At 41.4% G+C, this 18699-nt stretch overlaps 1 protein-coding gene across 1 annotated transcript in view; it reads left to right on the top strand.

Annotated features, from left to right (window-relative positions):
• The window catches only part of RELN (reelin), a 568089-nt gene that overhangs the window by 259257 nt on the left and 290133 nt on the right, over positions 1-18699 (top strand). The window contains exon 10 of the mRNA XM_030217170.1: positions 977-1217. Coding sequence (XP_030073030.1) covers positions 977-1217 — 241 coding nt within the window. The remainder of the gene's footprint in view (positions 1-976; positions 1218-18699) is intronic.

The following is an 18699-nucleotide window of genomic DNA, read 5'->3' as shown; positions in this document are numbered from 1 at the left end:
ACAAATTATCACTGCATTAAAAAGTGTGCACATCAGAAAAAATAGTGCACACCGCCATGGTAATAATATGCATTGTTTGCTGCATTGAAGGGTAAAAAGTCTCCCTTCTTATCAGTACAAGAGTGGTGCCTCCCTCTGGGTTTTCTCCCCCCAACCCCCCCCCCCCCCCCCCATCAAAACCTCACCAAAAACCCTTGATGGCCTAGTGGACTTCATGATGACTCACCCCTGACTTCCTCTAGTACACTCAAAAAATTCTCTTAGGGTCTAGCAGACCCTGCCCCTCTCATGACCCCCCCCCTGAACTCTACCCCCCCCAACACATACCTTAAAGTTGGAAGAAAGGAGCAATACCCACTCACTCTTGCCTTTGTGCTGCCATCTTTTAAATGGTGACACCTGACCCTACATGGTGCATTATGAGATGTACCATGGAGGTGCAGTCTGCTAAATAAGGAGAGCTTGGGCTATTTGAGATCTACTAGACCATCAGGAAATTTTTTGGGGATGTTGGGGGGGATCAGGGTGTCATCTCTGGGGATAAGGAATCAGGAAATCAAATAGACCACCAGGTATTTTTAGGGGTGTCAGGAGGATCAGAGGTCAGGTTGGGGTTAGGGGATCAAGAGTTTGGGGTCATAACTCTGGGGTCGGAGTGGGCTGCCAAAGCCAAGTTGCAGATCCTTTATGCCTGCTGTGACTTGGTGTTAAAGCCCTGATGTGCTCAGGCTTTTATTCTTCAGCATGCTTGTGTTCATCTGCACTGAATAGTAAATATGCTTTATTACCATTTTTTTTTATATGTGCTGCCCTTTCTGCATTGTGTGCCCACAAAACTGAGCATAAAGCCACACTAACCCAGTGCAAAGCCTGAGCGCACATTACTGCATCAACCCCAGAGGAAGGAGACAGCAACATGCATAGTCTCACCTATGATCTGTCTAAAACCTAATTCAGGTTGCACCTTTTTCAACAGAGCTCCTTCCAATGTCAGCACTGTTATCCACATCATCTACCTTCCTAATGATGCCAAAGCTCAGAATGTTAGGCTTCGATGGAAACAAGAGTCCGTACACTCTGGAGAGTTGTATGAGGCCTGTTGGGCATTGGACAACATCCTAATCATTAATTCTGCTCACCGGCAGATTTTATTAGAAGACAACCTAGATCCTGTGGATACTGGCAACTGGCTTTTCTTTCCTGGGGCCACAGTAAAGGTTTGTGCAATAAATGTATTTACATTTCTTCTTTGCAACACGCCTTTATCAATTCCTCTGAAGTGCATCACAGGGGAAAATCAAACTAGTCCAAAACGTTATCATTTAGGTCAATTTTCAAAGGGTTTAGGATCCTACCCATGGTAGTTAGGAGGCTAAGTTAGCTCCTTTGAAAATTTACTAGGTCTGCATTACTAGATATAGGAATGTAAAGCATGGAATGCCATGGGGATAGATTTAGCATGGAGATATAGGCAATAGGCACCTCACTTAGGATCCTGAGCAGGCCTAAATTTAAGGACCTACAGGTTGATATTCAAAAGCACGTAGTCAGCATTGGGTGCTAACCATATATATACTTGGCTTTTAAAATTTGCCCTTTGAGAATACAAAGGACTGATAATCTTACCAGAATTCTGGAGTTTCCTTTTTCCTGGTTAGCATAAAACCCAAAACAAGGAGGGTGCTGCATGCCTAAAACCTGAATAAAACCAGTAGGTAGTGAAAGACAAACCCTGGATTCCCCTTATCCTGGTCAGTGAAACCCATGGTGAGGTTACAAGATGTATTAAGCCCCTCCCCCAGCAATGTCACTGCTCATTCCCATTTGTTGTTTCTGAACTATGGGGTTTGCTTATGCAAGAAGGAAAAAGTTAGTTGGCTTCAGAAAGGGTATTGAAGAAGACTGTAAAAAAGAGTTGGGTTGCAGAAGCACACAAGACTCTTAGCTCCTGAGCCCCAGGGGTCCCAAAACTCCTAGAGCTGAGCTTCCACAGAGCGCCAACAAAAGATTTTTGCCTGCAGCAGACCTGAGCTCCTCTGAAATCTGAGTAGAACCCTATCTCCCAGCCTGAAGCCAAAAGGAACCACAAAGGGACTTTCCTATGAGCTTGTTATCAGTAACCAAAAGGTAAATGAGGTAATGTCATCGGTGAGGCTCCATTTGGAGTATTGCATTCAGTTTTGGAGGCCATATTCTCGCTAAAGATATAAAAAAGACTAAACAGTTCAGAGAAAAACAATTAGAATGATATTGGATTTATCCAAAAGATGTACGAGAAGAGACCTGAGAACCTGAATATGTATACCCTAGAGAAGTGTTTCCCAAGTCCAGTCCTGGAATATTCATGAAGTTGATTTGCATAAACTGTCTCCATTATATGCAAATCTCTTTCATGCATATTCATTGTGGATATCCTGAAAACCTGAGTGGCAAGGGGTACTCTAGAACCGGACTTGGAAAACACTGCCCTAAAGGAAGGAAGGATAGAGGTGATATGATACAGACAATTAAATATTAGAAAGGTATTAAAATGCAAATAAACCATTTCCAGAAAAGTGGCCTGCGCTGGTGTAGACGTGTATTGGACGTGCACAGGTTCATTTTTCAGTGGACCTGCGAAAAAGGCCTTTTTTTGGATCTGAAAATGGACATGTAGCAAAATGAAAATTGGGACTCGTCCATTTTGGGCCTGAGACCTTAGCGCCACCCATTGACTTAGCGGTAAGGTCTCGCATGTTAACTGGGCGGTAATCGTCAGCGCACTTACAATGCCAATTACTGCCCAGTTAGTGCTGCATGCCGGAAAATTTCCGGCGCGCCTACTGGACGCGCTTACAAAATGAAATTACCGCCTGGGCCACATGGTAGCTGGGCGGTAGTTCCAAATTGGTGTGGGTGCGCGTAGGCGCCTACGCAGCTTAGTAAAAGGTCCCTTAAGAAATAGCAGAAAACAAGCTTGTATAATGAATATAGGCCACAATTGAATACCCAACTCACAAATTATTTAGCATTCTCTATATACCATTTAAATAGGTATCATTGTATAGGATCTATCAGATATCTCTGTCACCACCATTCAGGCTAATGTGAGCCAGGCACTTTTAGGGTGGGCAGATATTCCTCATTTGATCCAAATTTTTCCATTTTACCTTTCTTAAACTTTAATTTAATTTAAATTCTACTTAGCTTTAAAATGTAGTGTCTCTGTGTTTATATTTCTTTCTTCGTTTCTATTGCTTTATTTTAAACAATCAGTTCTCTCGGAGACATTCAATCGGTGAGGCTTGAATGTCTCCGAGAGGACTGATTGGGATGAGAAATACAAAGTGGTATTGCATTAAAGTTCATAAGTGACAGAGTAAATTAAGCAGTCAAGTACAGAGAATTCATTTTCGGAATGAGAAATAAAGTGATATTGCATTAAAGTTCATTAGTGACAAAGTAAATGAAGCATTCAAGTGTAGAGAGTTCAGTTTTGTCCAGTTCTGGTATATGTTTCGTTGTCTGGTATTTAGGATGGATCATTGTGGTATGCCTTATTGAACAGGTTGGTTTTTAGTGATTTTCGGAAGTTTGTTAGGTCGTGCATTATTTTTATGGCGTTTGGTAGTGCATTCCATAGTTGCGTACTTATGTAGGAGAAGCTGGATGCATATGTTGATCTATATTTTAGTCCTTTGCAGCTGGGGTAGTGGAGATGTAAGTGCAGACCTTTTTGTGTTCCTGGTTAGTAAGTCTGTGAGGTCTGACATGTAGACCGGGGCCTCGCCGTGAATGATTTTATGAACCAGGTTGCAAATTTTAAACGCAATACATTCTTTAAGTGGGAGCCAGTGTAGTTTTTCTCTTAGGGGTTTGGTGCTTTCATATTTCGTTTTTCCAAATATGAGTCTGGCATGTTCAGTGGTACCAAGGTGATAAATGAGCACTCTTCTGCGTAGTTTATGCATCAGTTACTATGTTTAAAAACTTTGGGGCCCCCTGATTGTAGGTGTTTATGACAAAACCTGGCCAATTTGGGTCATTTTCAGAATAAACTTTCTTTGTTAACAACTAATGGCTTTCTTCTTCCTTTCTCTTGGCCACCTCTACTCTCTTGATATACTGTTGGATTCTTCCTGTTGCTTCTCCATGAAATAAGCACCAAAATCATTAGAGCTAATAATAAATCTACCACAGCAGTCATGTGATGAGAACAACCAATCAGATAAAATTCCAACTAGACTGACTGTTCTCATCACATGGTTGCTGGAGAGATATTTTATTGGCTTTTGGGGCATCATTAGACATTCTGTTGCCGATGTGCTGAACTGAAATGAGCACAACCTTGCAATCTGCAGTTTTTTTCTGTATTACTGCATGTTTTGACTCGTGTATTTATATATATATATATATATATATATATAGAGAGAGAGAGAGAGAGAGAGAGAGAGAGAGAGAGACATAAAACTTCACCTAGATTTCTAATTGACACTGTCTTTAGATGCCAAAATATCTGTAAGCAAGAATGTACCAGTATTGAAGTACCAGGGAAATAAGGAACCTAATTAAGGTTTAAGATTGATGACTGGTCTGTTTAATATCAGAGTATACTCTAGGTAACATGCTGTGATATTATTTATAATAACCAATGAAAAACAATGTATAGACATATACACAAAATGAATAGGCCCAGGATAATTAATGCAACCAGTTTCAGCTAGTAGAGTAGGTACAGCAGAAACCGGCAGTGTCTTTTTGAAATAAATATAATATTTTGCAAATAGTTACATCTGTATCTACATTTTGAAAAAAAAAAAAAAGCATCCCTTTGAAAATTTTAGAATTTTTAAGTGTCCCTAGATGCTGCTGTTTATTCTCAGCTAATCACAGTGTGATAATTTACGGTTGTGCTGTTCAATCTATTTATTTATTTATTTTGCATCCTACTTCTCTTCACTTCTCATATCTCATCTGTATGCATTGCCTGAAATTTAATTAAAAAAAAATTCTCTCCTCTGCAAGGAGCAATTTGAAGTGGCAAAACATAATCGCTAAAAATATTACGGTCATTAAAACACTGGTTGCCGCTTAAACTGTGCATTGTCAGTTTGCCTGCAGATAATGCTTAGCCTACTTTTTAAAGTGTACTTTGCAGTCATCTTGCATGCCAGCCTGCTTGGTTATCAGAGACACCCTTCTAGCTTGGTGGGCAGAGTGACAGCTCTTTAATGGGGGGAAATTGATGGCTTTGCATTCATGTAGAGGTGAAGGCATACTGGGCGGATTCTTTCCCATCTGCCACCAGACCTCTGCAAACTGGAAGTGCCTAAATGCCCAGCATACTCCTTCTGATGGAAGGGATGTCACCAAAATAATAAATGGTCTATGGCTTTCTGAAAGAATCATCAATGCCATTAGGATCCCCTGGGAAGTAATATGGAGAGAGGTGCACGAATGCTCATCTTCAACAGAAGCCCCCCATTAAAAGATGCTCTAGGTGACACTTTAGAGATGGTGGGGGAAGGGGGCAAAGGGGAGCATGCAGCCATTAAACATTTGCAGTGGAGTACAGAGAGTAACCTCAGGAAGATGTTATCCCAGTGTGAAGCCAAAATATTAAAGGAATTTGGGCCTGATGTTTCCTGTTGATGTCAGCTTTTATGAATGGTAATATTTTTGTCATTCAGCTGTGCTGATTTCTGTCTATCAATAAAGGAAATCCACAGAGTGAAGAGAGGAAAATATTTGTTTCAACAGTGAGACCGCAACTTTGAAAAGAAACTGTAGTCTTGCCAGCTCGTGTACAACAATATCCAGAACTACTTTTTCATTTAATAAAAATCAGCATAAGAATGATCACAGGCTGAAAAGAATCTAGTTTTCTCCAAGACTAGTGCGGCTTCTAGAGTTAGTCTGTACTTTATAAAATAAGGCACAGGTCTCTGTTAAAACTGAAAAGCAAAGAGAGAAATAAGAATTGGTTAAGCTGTTATTCATATATTTCTACATGCCAACAGGGCTCAGAGTGGATCAGTACATGGCAACTCCTCATATGTCCATTCCTTTTTGTGAGCTGCTTTATACCATCATTTTAAAAGTCATTTTACCATATTTCAGTGAAATTTTCGATTCTGCATTTAGAGGGGTAGTTCTTAAGGTGCATTACAGCCCTAACGTCTTATTTACCCCTTAACACAAGAGCAATAATGCACATTATATTATTATAATGCTATTAATATTAGGACCTAATGTATGTTACAATCCGAGTTATTATTCAGAATCCTTCATGCAATACCATAATGTATTCTTCTTTACCATGTATGTATGCACATGATATATATATACACCGTGATCTATTCCATGTATGTCACATTCCATGTATGTTACCATGGATGTATGCACCTTAACGCAATATCATTTGTAATTCCGTTACCCGGAAATGGCAACCGACATTACGGCAAATGTAAGCCACTTTGAGCCTGCAAATTGGTGGAAAAATGTGGGATACAAATGCTACAAATAAATAAAATACACAGAAATGAGATGCAAAGCATGTAAATGCATGGAAGCAGCTTGTTGCCATGTAAATCGAATAATAAAGCTTTCCGTGAACACCACACGCTGCATTATTTCTGGAAAAATACTGCCAGCAAAAAGCGGTCGATATTTTTCCATCCCAGAAGCAATAGGCTGCAAAGCTCTCAGTAGGATTAGGCACCTGGGCTACTTCCTAAACGTGCCGAGCTGAAATACACGTATGCACCCCCTTCCTGAAGCCCTCCACTTTAGCTAACTCTCCAATGTCCCCCAACTCTGATACCCCCTCTTCACCCAGCTCCCCCCTTCCCATAGGCTCTCTCTTCCTATCTGGAAAATTCCAGGGGGTATATTGGGATCAGAGCAGAAGTGATCCTCGGTTGCTTCTGCTCCTTCTGGCACTGAGTACAAAGTGGCACTGGTGACCCCTAGTGGTAGTCACATGGTACTAGAGGTTACTAGAGCCACTTTGAACCTGATTTGGGAAAGAGCAGGAGCGATTGAGTATTGCTCCTGCTCTAACCCCAATATACCCCTTCCTCAAGATTTGCTAGGTAGATCCGGGGGTGCATTGGGGTCAGAGCAGGAGATAGTACTGGGGAGGGGGGGGGGGGTCTATGGAGAGTTTGGGGGGGTAGAAAAGATGGAGCATGAAGAGGAAGTAATCAAAATTGGGGGGGGGGGGGGATTTGAGTTCAGGGACCATTAGTGGGGGGTAGCAAAAGGCAGGCTTTGGAGAGGGAAATATTTCAGCCTTGCCCCTTTAAGAAGCAGCCTAGAAGGATCAACCTGCAGTTTTGTGATCCAATACTCCCAAAGTGCACTGTGTGTGGGAGGGGGGGGGGGGGACTAACCTGAGTTACTGAGATACTGCAGGGAAATTAAGGTGCAGTAAAAGCCCCACTTTTACTGCACCTTAATAATTACCCTTCTTACTTACCTGTGTGCAAGCTGCGTTAAAATTCAAGCACAGCTGGTAGGTCCTTGCACATAAGTACATAAGTACATAAGTAGTGCCATACTGGGAAAGACCAAAGGTCCATCTAGCCCAGCATCCTGTCACCGACAGTGGCCAATCCAGGTCAAGGGCACCTGGCACGCTCTCCAAACGTAAAAACATTCCAGACAAGTTATACCTAAAAATGCGGAATTTTTCCAAGTCCATTTAATAGCGGTCTATGGACTTGTCCTTTAGGAATCTATCTAACCCCTTTTAAAACTCCGTCAAGCTAACCGCCCGTACCACGTTCTCCGGCAACGAATTCCAGAGTCTAATTACACGTTGGGTGAAGAAAAATTTTCTCCGATTCGTTTTAAATTTACCACACTGTAGCTTCAACTCATGCCCTCTAGTCCTAGTATTTTTGGATAGCGTGAACAGTCGCTTCACATCCACCCGATCCATTCCACTCATTATTTTATACACTTCTATCATATCTCCCCTCAGCCGTCTCTTCTCCAAGCTGAAAAGCCCTAGCCTTCTCAGCCTCTCTTCATAGGAAAGTCGTCCCATCCCCACTATCATTTTCGTCGCCCTTCGCTGTACCTTTTCCAATTCTACTATATCTTTTTTGAGATACGGAGACCAGTACTGAACACAATACTCCAGGTGCGGTCGCACCATGGAGCGATACAACGGCATTATAACATCCGCACACCTGGACTCCATACCCTTCCTAATAACACCCAACATTCTATTCGCTTTCCTAGCCGCAGCAGCACACTGAGCAGAAGGTTTCAGCGTATCATCGACGACGACACCCAGATCCCTTTCTTGATCCGTAACTCCTAACACGGAACCTTGCAAGACGTAGCTACAATTCGGGTTCCTCTTACCCACATGCATCACTTTGCACTTGTCAACATTGAACTTCATCTGCCACTTGCACGCCCATTCTCCCAGTCTCGCAAGGTCCTCCTGTAATCGTTCACATTCCTCCTGCGACTTGACGACCCTGAATAATTTTGTGTCATCGGCGAATTTAATTACCTCACTAGTTATTCCCATCTCTAGGTCATTTATAAATACATTAAAAAGCAACGGACCCAGCACAGACCCCTGCGGGACCCCACTAACTACCCTCCTCCACTGAGAATACTGGCCACGCAATCCTACTCTCTGCTTCCTATCTTTCAACCAGTTCTTAATCCATAATAATACCCTACCTCCGATTCCATGACTCTGCAATTTCTTCAGGAGTCTTTCGTGCGGCACTTTGTCAAACGCCTTCTGAAAATCCAGATATACAATATCAACCGGCTCCCCATTGTCCACATGTTTGCTTACCCCCTCAAAAAAATGCATTAGATTGGTGAGGCAAGACTTCCCTTCACTAAATCCGTGCTGACTTTGTCTCATCAGTCCATGTTTTTGTATATGCTCTGCAATTTTATTCTTAATAATAGCCTCCACCATCTTGCCCGGCACCGACGTCAGACTCACCGGTCTATAATTTCCCGGATCTCCTCTGGAACCCTTCTTAAAAATCGGAGTAACATTGGCTACCCTCCAGTCTTCCGGTACTACACTCGATTTTAGGGACAGATTGCATATTTCTAACAGTAGCTCCGCAAGTTCATTTTTTAGTTCTATTAATACTCTGGGATGAATACCATCAGGTCCCGGTGATTTACTACTCTTCAGCTTGCTGAACTGACCCATTACATCCTCCAAGGTTACAGAGAATTTGTTTAGTTTCTCCGACTCCCCCGCTTCAAATATTCTTTCCGGTACCGGTGTCCCCCCCAAATCCTCCTCGGTGAAGACCGAAGCAAAGAATTCATTTAATTTCTCCGCTACGGCTTTGTCCTCCTTGATCGCCCCTTTAACACCATTTTCGTCCAGCGGCCCAACCGACTCTTTGGCCGGTTTCCTGCTTTTAATGTATCTAAAAAAATTTTTACTATGTATTTTTGCTTCCAACGCTAATTTCTTCTCAAAGTCCTTTTTTGCCCTCCTTATCTCCGCTTTGCATTTGGCTTGGCATTCCTTATGATCTATCCTGTTACTTTCAGTTGGTTCTCTTCTCCACTTTCTGAAGGATTGTTTTTTGGCTCTAATGATTTCCTTTATCTTACTGTTTAGCCACGCCGGCTGACGTTTAGTCTTTTTTCCCTTTTTTCTAATACGTGGAATATATTTGTCCTGAACCTCCAGGATGGTGTTTTTAAACAGCATCCACGCCTGATGCAAGTTTTTTACTCTGCGAGCTGCTCCTTTCAGTCTTTTTTTCACCATTTTTCTCATTTTGTCGTAATCACCTTTTCTATAGTTAAACGCTAGCGTACTTGATTTCCTAGTTTCACTTCCTTCAATGCCAATATCAAAACCGATCATATTATGATCACTGTTATCAAGCGGCCCTCGTATCATTACCCCCTGCACTAGATCATGAGCACCACTAAGGACTAAGTCTAGTATTTTTCCTTCTCTTGTCGGCTCCTGAACTAGCTGTTCCATGAAGCTGTCCTTGATTTCATCAAGAAATCTTATGTCCCTTGCGTGTACAGATGTTACATTAACCCAGTCTATATGCGGGTAATTGAAATCCCCCATTATTATTGTGTTGCCCAGTTTGTTTGCGTCCCTGATTTCCTTTAACATTTCCGCATCCGTCTGTTCGTCCTGGCCAGGCGGACGGTAGTACACTCCTATCACTATCCTTTTCCCCTTTGCACATGGAATTTCAATCCACAGTGATTCCAAGGAGTGTTTTGTTTCCTGCAGAATTTTCAGAAAGGGTTTCCATCCTAAACAGTACCTGGAATAATAGTGGGGAAAGTGATTTGCCCAAGGTCACCAGCAGCATCAGTGAGAGACATGGCATTTGAATCCTGGCTTTTCTGGCTCTCAGATTGCTATTCTTATCATGAAAACCAGATACATCTCCTCCACTGGCAGGTTCAGCAGATTTAAGAGCATAAAGACTTTAGTCATTTAGGGGATAATTTTCAAAACCATTACCATACATAAAACAGTAGGTTATGCATGGTAATGGTGTGTTACTAAATTGCTCGGATTTTGTACAGGTAAAACGTATGCTCATAATGGTATTTTGTGCAGAGGTTTTCCTGGGAGGAGAACTGAGGTGCAGTTTGGATTTATGAGCGTAGGTCTGGATTTTTAAAAGTATGAGTGTAAATTTCCTGCACTAGTATATATTTTCAGTGGAATCATTTCAGTATGTATATAGTTTCTCTTTGAAACTTGGTGTCTTTAATGCACATATTTGATGTACATGTTAGGTGGCCTGCTAGAAAGTAACCCTCACGGAATCTGTAACATGGTGGTTCCCCACTGAATCAAAGGTAATCTTCATGCTGGCATCATAAGCCCTGCTGTGTAAGCAGATGGTATAAGAGTCCCACAGAACTCTGCAGGAGCCAGCCACGTCACCCAAACACTGCAGCAACCAGTTTTCAGTACCCATACAAAATTGCTGCTCCAGCTGTACACGCTTCCTTCTATGCAATTTACAAAATGCTCTGTGTTTGGTAGAGCTATTGATAAAGTGGAGGAGTGGCCTAGTGGTTAGCGTGGTGGACTTTGGTCCTGGGGAACGGGGCTCGATTCCCACTGCAGGCACAGGCAGCTCCTTGTGACTCTGGGCAAGTCACTTAACCCTCCATTGCCCCAGGTACAAATAAGTACCTGTATATAATATGTAAGCTGCATTGAACCTGCTATGAGTAGGAAAGCGCGGGGTACAAATGTAACAAAAAAAACAAAACACAACACCATGGGAGTTATGAATGACCCAACCTGGATGTTACAATACCTACCTGCATGTATGTAAACTGCTTTGGTTGTACCCACAGAAAGGCGGCATATCAAATCCATGACCCTCCTGTGACATCTTATGCAAAATGGAGCCCTCATCATGTAACTATTATGGACACACAGGCTTATCAGAATTCACATGGTTAAATTGTCCCTACTGTCCTCTAAGGAATTAAATATAAAAAAAAAAGTCCAAATCTGAGGATGGCTGGATAGGTAGAAAGAACACACACCTGCAGGTTCACACGTCCGTTCACTAGCCTCCACGCAGTGTTAGTAGCCCGGCCAGAGTTTAAAGCTTCCTTGCCATAATATTCTTATGAATTGTATCATCTAGAATATGCCACTGTATAGTCACATAAAACGAACTTTAAAATGCTCAGCGCTGAAGCAGTTCAATACTGCTGATCTTTGGAAGAAATCTTCACAGCTTACAGGGCTTAATGCGATGCAATGGGAAATGAGGGCAGTGACTAGGATTAGAAATATCCTCACTTATCTGCTGTTAGCAGCATGCCTAGGCTGTTGGCCATCTGCCAAAATGAGGTTCAGTATGTGCTTTCATAACTGATAGCAGTGTCTTCTCAGAAAATAAATATACCATTTTCTTCCAGGTCAGATTGCGTAATGCTTCCCTAGGTCATGTCAGCTCATAAGGGCCCTGATCCTAAAGTGTATTAAGCATTTGACACATGAATTAGTGTGAGCTATTACTGCAAGGGGATAGTAACAGTTAGCACACTGGCATGGCAGCATGTACTAATTCATGCACGAAGGAGAGAATTCAATATACGGCATCAAAGCAATTCAGTGCTGACGTCACAGTGAGCCGTTGAGCATTTTTTGAGGTAGTTTGCACTGGGGGATCGTTTCCCTTGTCATCAGCTCAGCTCTGCTTTTCATTCTCAGCTGTTTCTGCCCCGGAGTTGGTTCTCAGGCTTCCCTCCATGGGCTGAACTAAGCTCGCCTACTGTAACGTCGCAGTGAGCCGTTGAGCATATTTTTTTATAGGCTGCACCTTTGTCCACTCCTTCAAGGTAGTTCAGGTGGAATTCATGGCGTTTTGGTAGATTTTTAGTCATAACTGTTTTAACTGGTCTTAGGATGTCTTTGATCCCAGTTGTAATAGGGCAGGGTAGACGCACCTTGCCTCATGTCTAGTCATTTTAAAAGGGAGAGAGTGCTAGTCTTAGTTAAACGTGAGCCTTTTCTGACATCGCCCAGCGTGCAGCCTGTAAATGTTTGTTTCATCAATGCTAGGTCAGTTAAAAATAAAATTGTTATCTTGCAGGATTTATTGACTTCTAAGAAGTTTGATATCTTGTGTATCACTGAATCGTGGCTTTTAGACACAGATGTCATGGTGATTAATCAATTGACACCTTATGGGTTTTCAGCATTCTCTAAACCAAGAATCAACAAGAAGGGAGGTGGTTTATTGGTGGTGGCTTGAACACAGTTTAATTTTAAGCTGCATGAGTTTAATATTTCTTCTTCAGTTGAAGCCTTGCTGATATTTTCAACTTTGTTCAATTTAGTTTTAATATATAGTCCACCTGGCAGTTTGCAGTTGGATTCTTCTTCTTAATTTGAAGTGCTGATTTGTTACAATCTCATCCCAATGAATTACCATTTTATTAGGTGATTTTAATCTTCATTATGATAAGATTGATGAGGATTTGTTTATTGCTATTTGGGTTGGTATCTGGTGGTTTCTGACCCAATTCATTCTACTGGCCATAGGATGAGGAGTTCCTGCCTTGTTCTGATTTCTTAGTTTCGAAGGATAAAGTACCTTGGTCAGATCATTATACTATTACTTTGCAGTGGCTTGTGATCTCTTCCTGTTGTACCTGAACTTTCGATCAGACGTTTGTGTCTCGAGGTACATTTGATGCATTACAATTAAAGGGTATTTGGTGTTCGCAGTTGATGGGTTTGAATTTTATTCAGCTACTGAAGATGTGGAACATTGGCACAATACATTATTGAATATGCTTGATATAATTGACTCAGTGAAGAGTAAGTCAGTGTAGATCTAATTCTGCTCCTTGGTTCTCTGATGTTATTAGACAGGCTAGGCAAGAATTAAGAAAGAAGGAACGATTGTGGAGGAAAGATAGCTCTGATTCTAGGTTGCATGAATATCGCTTATGTCTAGCTGAGTATAAAGAACTTATTCTGTCACCATAAAACGATTATTATGATAAAGTTATTTCTTCTGCTCCATCTTCTCTGAGCTTTTTGCTGTTGTTCTGAATTTAAGCAATAGGCCACTTTATAGAATATGTCTACATTTTCACACAGTTTATAGAATAGGCTAGTTCCCATTCATGTGACTAAATTTAGTCACAGACAGTTACGTCAAGTAAATCTTGATGTAAATGCTGATGCTTAAATTAGTTGTGGACTGGGTGTATTCTCTAACAGTGCACATAGATTTCAGAAACGCCCGTGACCTGCCCATTCCAAGCCCATGGACATACCTCCTATTCAGCTATGTACCTTAGAATTTTCACGCATTCCATTACAGAATACACTTAGACAGTTGTACGTTTTCATTCTAATTAATTCCAATTAGTGTCGATAATTGCCAATTATCAGCGCTGATTAGCTTGTTAGCTATTTAAATTGCATACACAAATCCAGAATACGACCGGATATGTGCATGCAATTTAAGTCTCAGGGATTGTAGACAATACGCTGAAATCTTCTGCCCAGTGAGAGGCAACGGGCAAAAAAGCAAACAGGATGCTAGGAATTATTAGGAAAGGGATGCAAAATAAGACCAAGAATATTATAATGCCTCTGTATCGCTCCATGGTGCGACTTCACCTTGAGCAACCGAAATGATAAAGAGGATGGAAATCCTCTCATATGAGGAAAGGCTAAAGAGGTTAGGGCTCTTCAGCTTGGAAAAGAGGTGTTAGAGGAAAGACATGATTGAGATCTACAAAATTCTGTGTGGTGTAGAACTGGTAAAAATGAATCGATGTTTTACTCTTTTTCAAAAAGTACAAAGACTAGGGCACACTCAATAAAGTTATATGAAAATCTTTTTAAAAGAAATTAGAGGAGATATTTTTTCACTCATCAAATAGTTAAGCTCTGGAACTCATTGCCAGAAGATATGGTAACAACGGTTGATGTTTCTGGAGGAAAAGTCCATAGTCTGCTATTGAGATAGACATGGAGAAGTCACTGCTTGTCCTGGGATTGGTAGCATGGAATGTTGCTACTATTTGGGTTTCTGCCAGGTACTTGTGACCTGTATTGGCCGTTGTTGGAAACAGGATATTGGGCTGGATGGACCATTGGTCTGACCCAGTATGACTTTTCTTATGTTCTTTTGTGGACATAGGCAACTTACATTGTAGTAACCATATAACTACAATAAAAAGACTAAATATCCGTGAAATATACACTTAGAATAATGAGATAAACTTGGAAGCAGGCAAATAAATTTATAGTAATAAAAATATGATATGGCATCATTATTGTACTCGTTAGAACAGCAAAATAGAACAGTTAAAACAGAAACATACCACAGGACATATAAATGAAACATCTTTATTGGCAGAACAGTAGAACATCCATATAACAGAAATGTAATACTCACAATGGTCAATATAATGCAATGAAAATCTTAATAAGCAGCAGAGGGGACATTTGCAGTTGACACACATAGACAAAGTAAGTTAGAATAAGGCAAATAGACATTGGGATATACAAACATGGGTACCTAGACTGAAGGAAAATTATAGGTACAACTGATTAAGAAACATGCAGCTGGTCTCCAGGTGTGTGTGGCAATCTAGTCCTGACACTGTGCAAGTTAGTTACTACGGCGGGGCTGGTGGTTGGGAGGCGAGGATAGTGCTGGGCAGACTTATACGGTCTGTGCCAGAGCCGGTGGTTGGAAGGCGGGTATAGTGCTGGGCAGACTTAAACGGTCTGTGCCAGAGCCGGTGGTAGGGGGTGGGGATAGTGCTGGGCAGACTTATACGGTCTGTGCCCTGAAAATGACAGATACAAATCAAGGTAAGGTATACACAAAAAGTAGCACATATGAGTTTATCTTGTTGGGCAGACTGGATGGACCGTGCAGATCTTTTTCTGCCGTCATCTACTATGTTACTATGTTCACCTATTTCCTGAAGTCTTGAATTAGGTGCAGTAAATTCCAGAGTCTGGGAGCTACTCAAGAGAAGGCTTATTTATGGGTGACAAAGAGGTATTACATAGTAATCTATGGAATTTTGTATGTCTACTTGCTTTGATAATGAGCCTCATATTGCATAAATTCCTTGGCACAGGTACTCTTAGGGTTGCTCCTTGGAAGGATCATAAGATCTCAGATATTTAAAGGGAGAATCTATCAATCCCGCCTGTTTCCTCTAAGAGCTTTGAAGATTAGAGATAGGGTTTTAAATTTGGTCATGTAGGGTACTGGTTTGCAGTGGAGTTTTTGCAGAAAGGGTGTGATGTGGCCATCATGCCACCGGAAAACTTTGTGGTCAGACCAATGTGCAGGTCAGTAGAGTAGCCCATCTATGACAGAATTACATTTCAAACCATTGTGACCAGACTTATGAATATGGAGAGAGATTTTTGTACTTGCTGATGGTGATAGAAGCAGTTTATAAAGTTTGTCTTATGGGGAGGTCATCATTTTCCAAAAGGATTCTGATGTCCGGTTCCTGACCACTCATGTTAGGAACACTCCATTGCATCAGGTACAGCTTAAATTGTGAGCCCCTTTGGGAGGGAAATAACTTATATACCCAGGGCTTTTTTTGAGGGGGTACTTGGGGGTTCCGAGTACTGGCACCTTTTCCATTGTCTGCAAAAAATTGACCCATGGACCCCCTAGTTTTAATGAAAGAGCTCAGGCTCTACTCACCAATTCTGCCTTGTCATGATTCTGTGACTGGTTGCAGGGGGCCTGGCTATTGTGGGGTGGATCCCTCAGTGATCACTCCACCCTTGAAGAGTGGCCTAGCATTTGAGAACCAGCATCTTTTTTGCTAGAATAAACACACTGCATGTACCCAAATGTAAATGTAACTCACCTTGAGCTTGAATTTGGAAAATGCAAGTAATAAATCCAAATACTTTGCATACATTGCCTTGCTTCTACTACTACTACTACTACTTAACATTTCTAGAGCGCTACTAGGGTTACGCAGCGCTGTACAAATTAACAATTAAGGACGGTCCCTGCTCGGAAGAGCTTACAATCTAAAGCTTCACTTTATTTATGACAAGTACTGCGTATCAAATGAAATTTGGAAGCTTCTTTCTACGTTCTACAACTCTTAGCACACCATGACCTGATAATACAATACAAATTATCCAGAGAAGTGGACATGAGTTTGGGGATAGAGCAGCCATTTGATTAGGGCACTACAGGCATCCTCAGGCTTACATTATGTTAAAAAAATAGTGAATTATCTCATAGAAATCCACTGAAAACCAGAGCCCCCCCCCCCCCCCCCCATGCACAGTGCAGATATACTTGTAATTAGAGTACTGGTGGAATGTAGGAGAACATAGTATTCAAAAAGAAACGGATACGTCTAGACATGGTGCACTTTCAAAAAAAGAAGTCCCAACCATGCAGTCTTGCAAAGTAAAATCTTCATGCTCTGTGGTTTTGGCCACATCTCCATAAATGATGAAAAAACAGCAGGGCTTTTAATCAGAACCAAACATCTGATCATCTTACACAAAGAAAATATGTAAACTGAAGGGCCCCAGTTACTGTGATCAGCTATCAAATGATAGCCCTGCAATCTTTAGAAGCCCTGTGTGGCTAGATCAATCTGTTTGCCACTTCTCTGTCTCTCTAGTGAAAGACATTTTTATTTATTTAGAGCTTATAAATTGGAAGCTATACTCAGAGGATTAATTTCATCCCATATAATTCTTTTCCCCCTTATCTATGCGTGAGAAAAGTAGTTCTATGGAAGCTGATTGACAAATAAACCACCTGCTTCCTTCCTGCTCAGCTTATGCAGGATGTGTTGAGGATCAAAAACCAAAATAATCTCTAGAAGCAGAATGATATTTTAATGATTCTTTTTTACTATGTAACTATGTAACTCCCAAATGAACTGTAAAGTGCCAGCGGAAACGATTTTCTAATCCTGTCTATATACTTGTTCTGGCCCCCTCGTACATATACATTTGTTATTCCTCTCCTCTCATCTACACTTTTTTTCTAGACTTACATGAATTAACTCACAGACATCTCAACAATCAAGTTTTCAGGATATCCATAATTAATGTGTATGAGACAGATTGCATGCCTGTCACCTCCATTATATGCAAATCTCTCTCTTGTGACTTCATTAGGGATGTCCTGAGAACCTAACTGGCTGGTGGCCCCAAGATAGGTTTGAGAACCACTGTCTTACACCACATCATTTACTCCCTTACCCGTCTACTCCCCAGTTCTCCCATTTCCAAATTCACTCCGGAGCTGCCTATCTGATGGGCAGATGATCAAAAGCCCCGCACTGTTCCAAACAGTGCTCTAAAAATAGCGCTGGAACAGTGCGGGGCTTTACGCACCTATGATCAGAGATAATTGCATGCAAATTTAAGCACGCAATTCTCTCTAATCATGGGGTAGAAGTGCGGGAGGATTGTGCCTGAGCATGCGCTCAGGCACAATCCTCCCGCACTTGTTTGACAGGTCTGGGCTGTCAAAAGCCCAGACCTGTCAAACACAGGGGCTGGAGGTCCATGGGACCCCCGAGCCAGGCGAAATGGGAGCTGGAGGTCCGGCTGACCTCTGGTCCCCCCAAACCCCCTCCCCAATAGTTCAAATAAGGTCAGCATTTTCAAGAGCTGTGTGTTGAGATATTTGCCTTTACAAAGACTTGTGATTGCTTGAGTTTGAATAAAGTTATGGATAGTACCTTTTGAAGCCTCTTTAAGTACAATTGAACTGTTTTCTGTAAGTGGTTTAGTGTTGGCAGGTGCTTGAAATAAATGAGTTTAAAATATTTAAAGTATCACCCATGATACATGACAGCTGTTGTAGACTGCTTAGAAATATATTGTCAGGTACACTCAAAAACATTACTTGTCAATAGCAGTATAATTAGTATGGCTCAGACCTGTATGCCTAGTGCCCACCCATGTTAACCTTGGAGCCCACTAAAAAATAAGTAAGCAGCCTTTTTTAAAAACTTGTTGTTTTATGTGGGAGATGTGGTAGAGGATTAAAGCTTTTGTGAGAATGAGTGTGTTTTTATACCAAGTAGAAGAGAACTTTTGAGAGCCCCTTGTTTACAAATTAGTAATACATCACTGATTGTGTAAGAATTTACCAGTATGGTGTATCCCCTTGACTCTTCAAGTGTATTTGCTTTTCTGGAGTGGTTCTTGCA

The sequence above is a fragment of the Microcaecilia unicolor genome, chromosome 10, assembly GCF_901765095.1.
Source record: "Microcaecilia unicolor chromosome 10, aMicUni1.1, whole genome shotgun sequence".
NCBI classification, from domain to species: Eukaryota; Metazoa; Chordata; class Amphibia; order Gymnophiona; family Siphonopidae; genus Microcaecilia; species Microcaecilia unicolor.
Note: the sequence above shows the minus strand (reverse complement) of the source record. Positions and strands in the feature narration are given on the sequence as shown.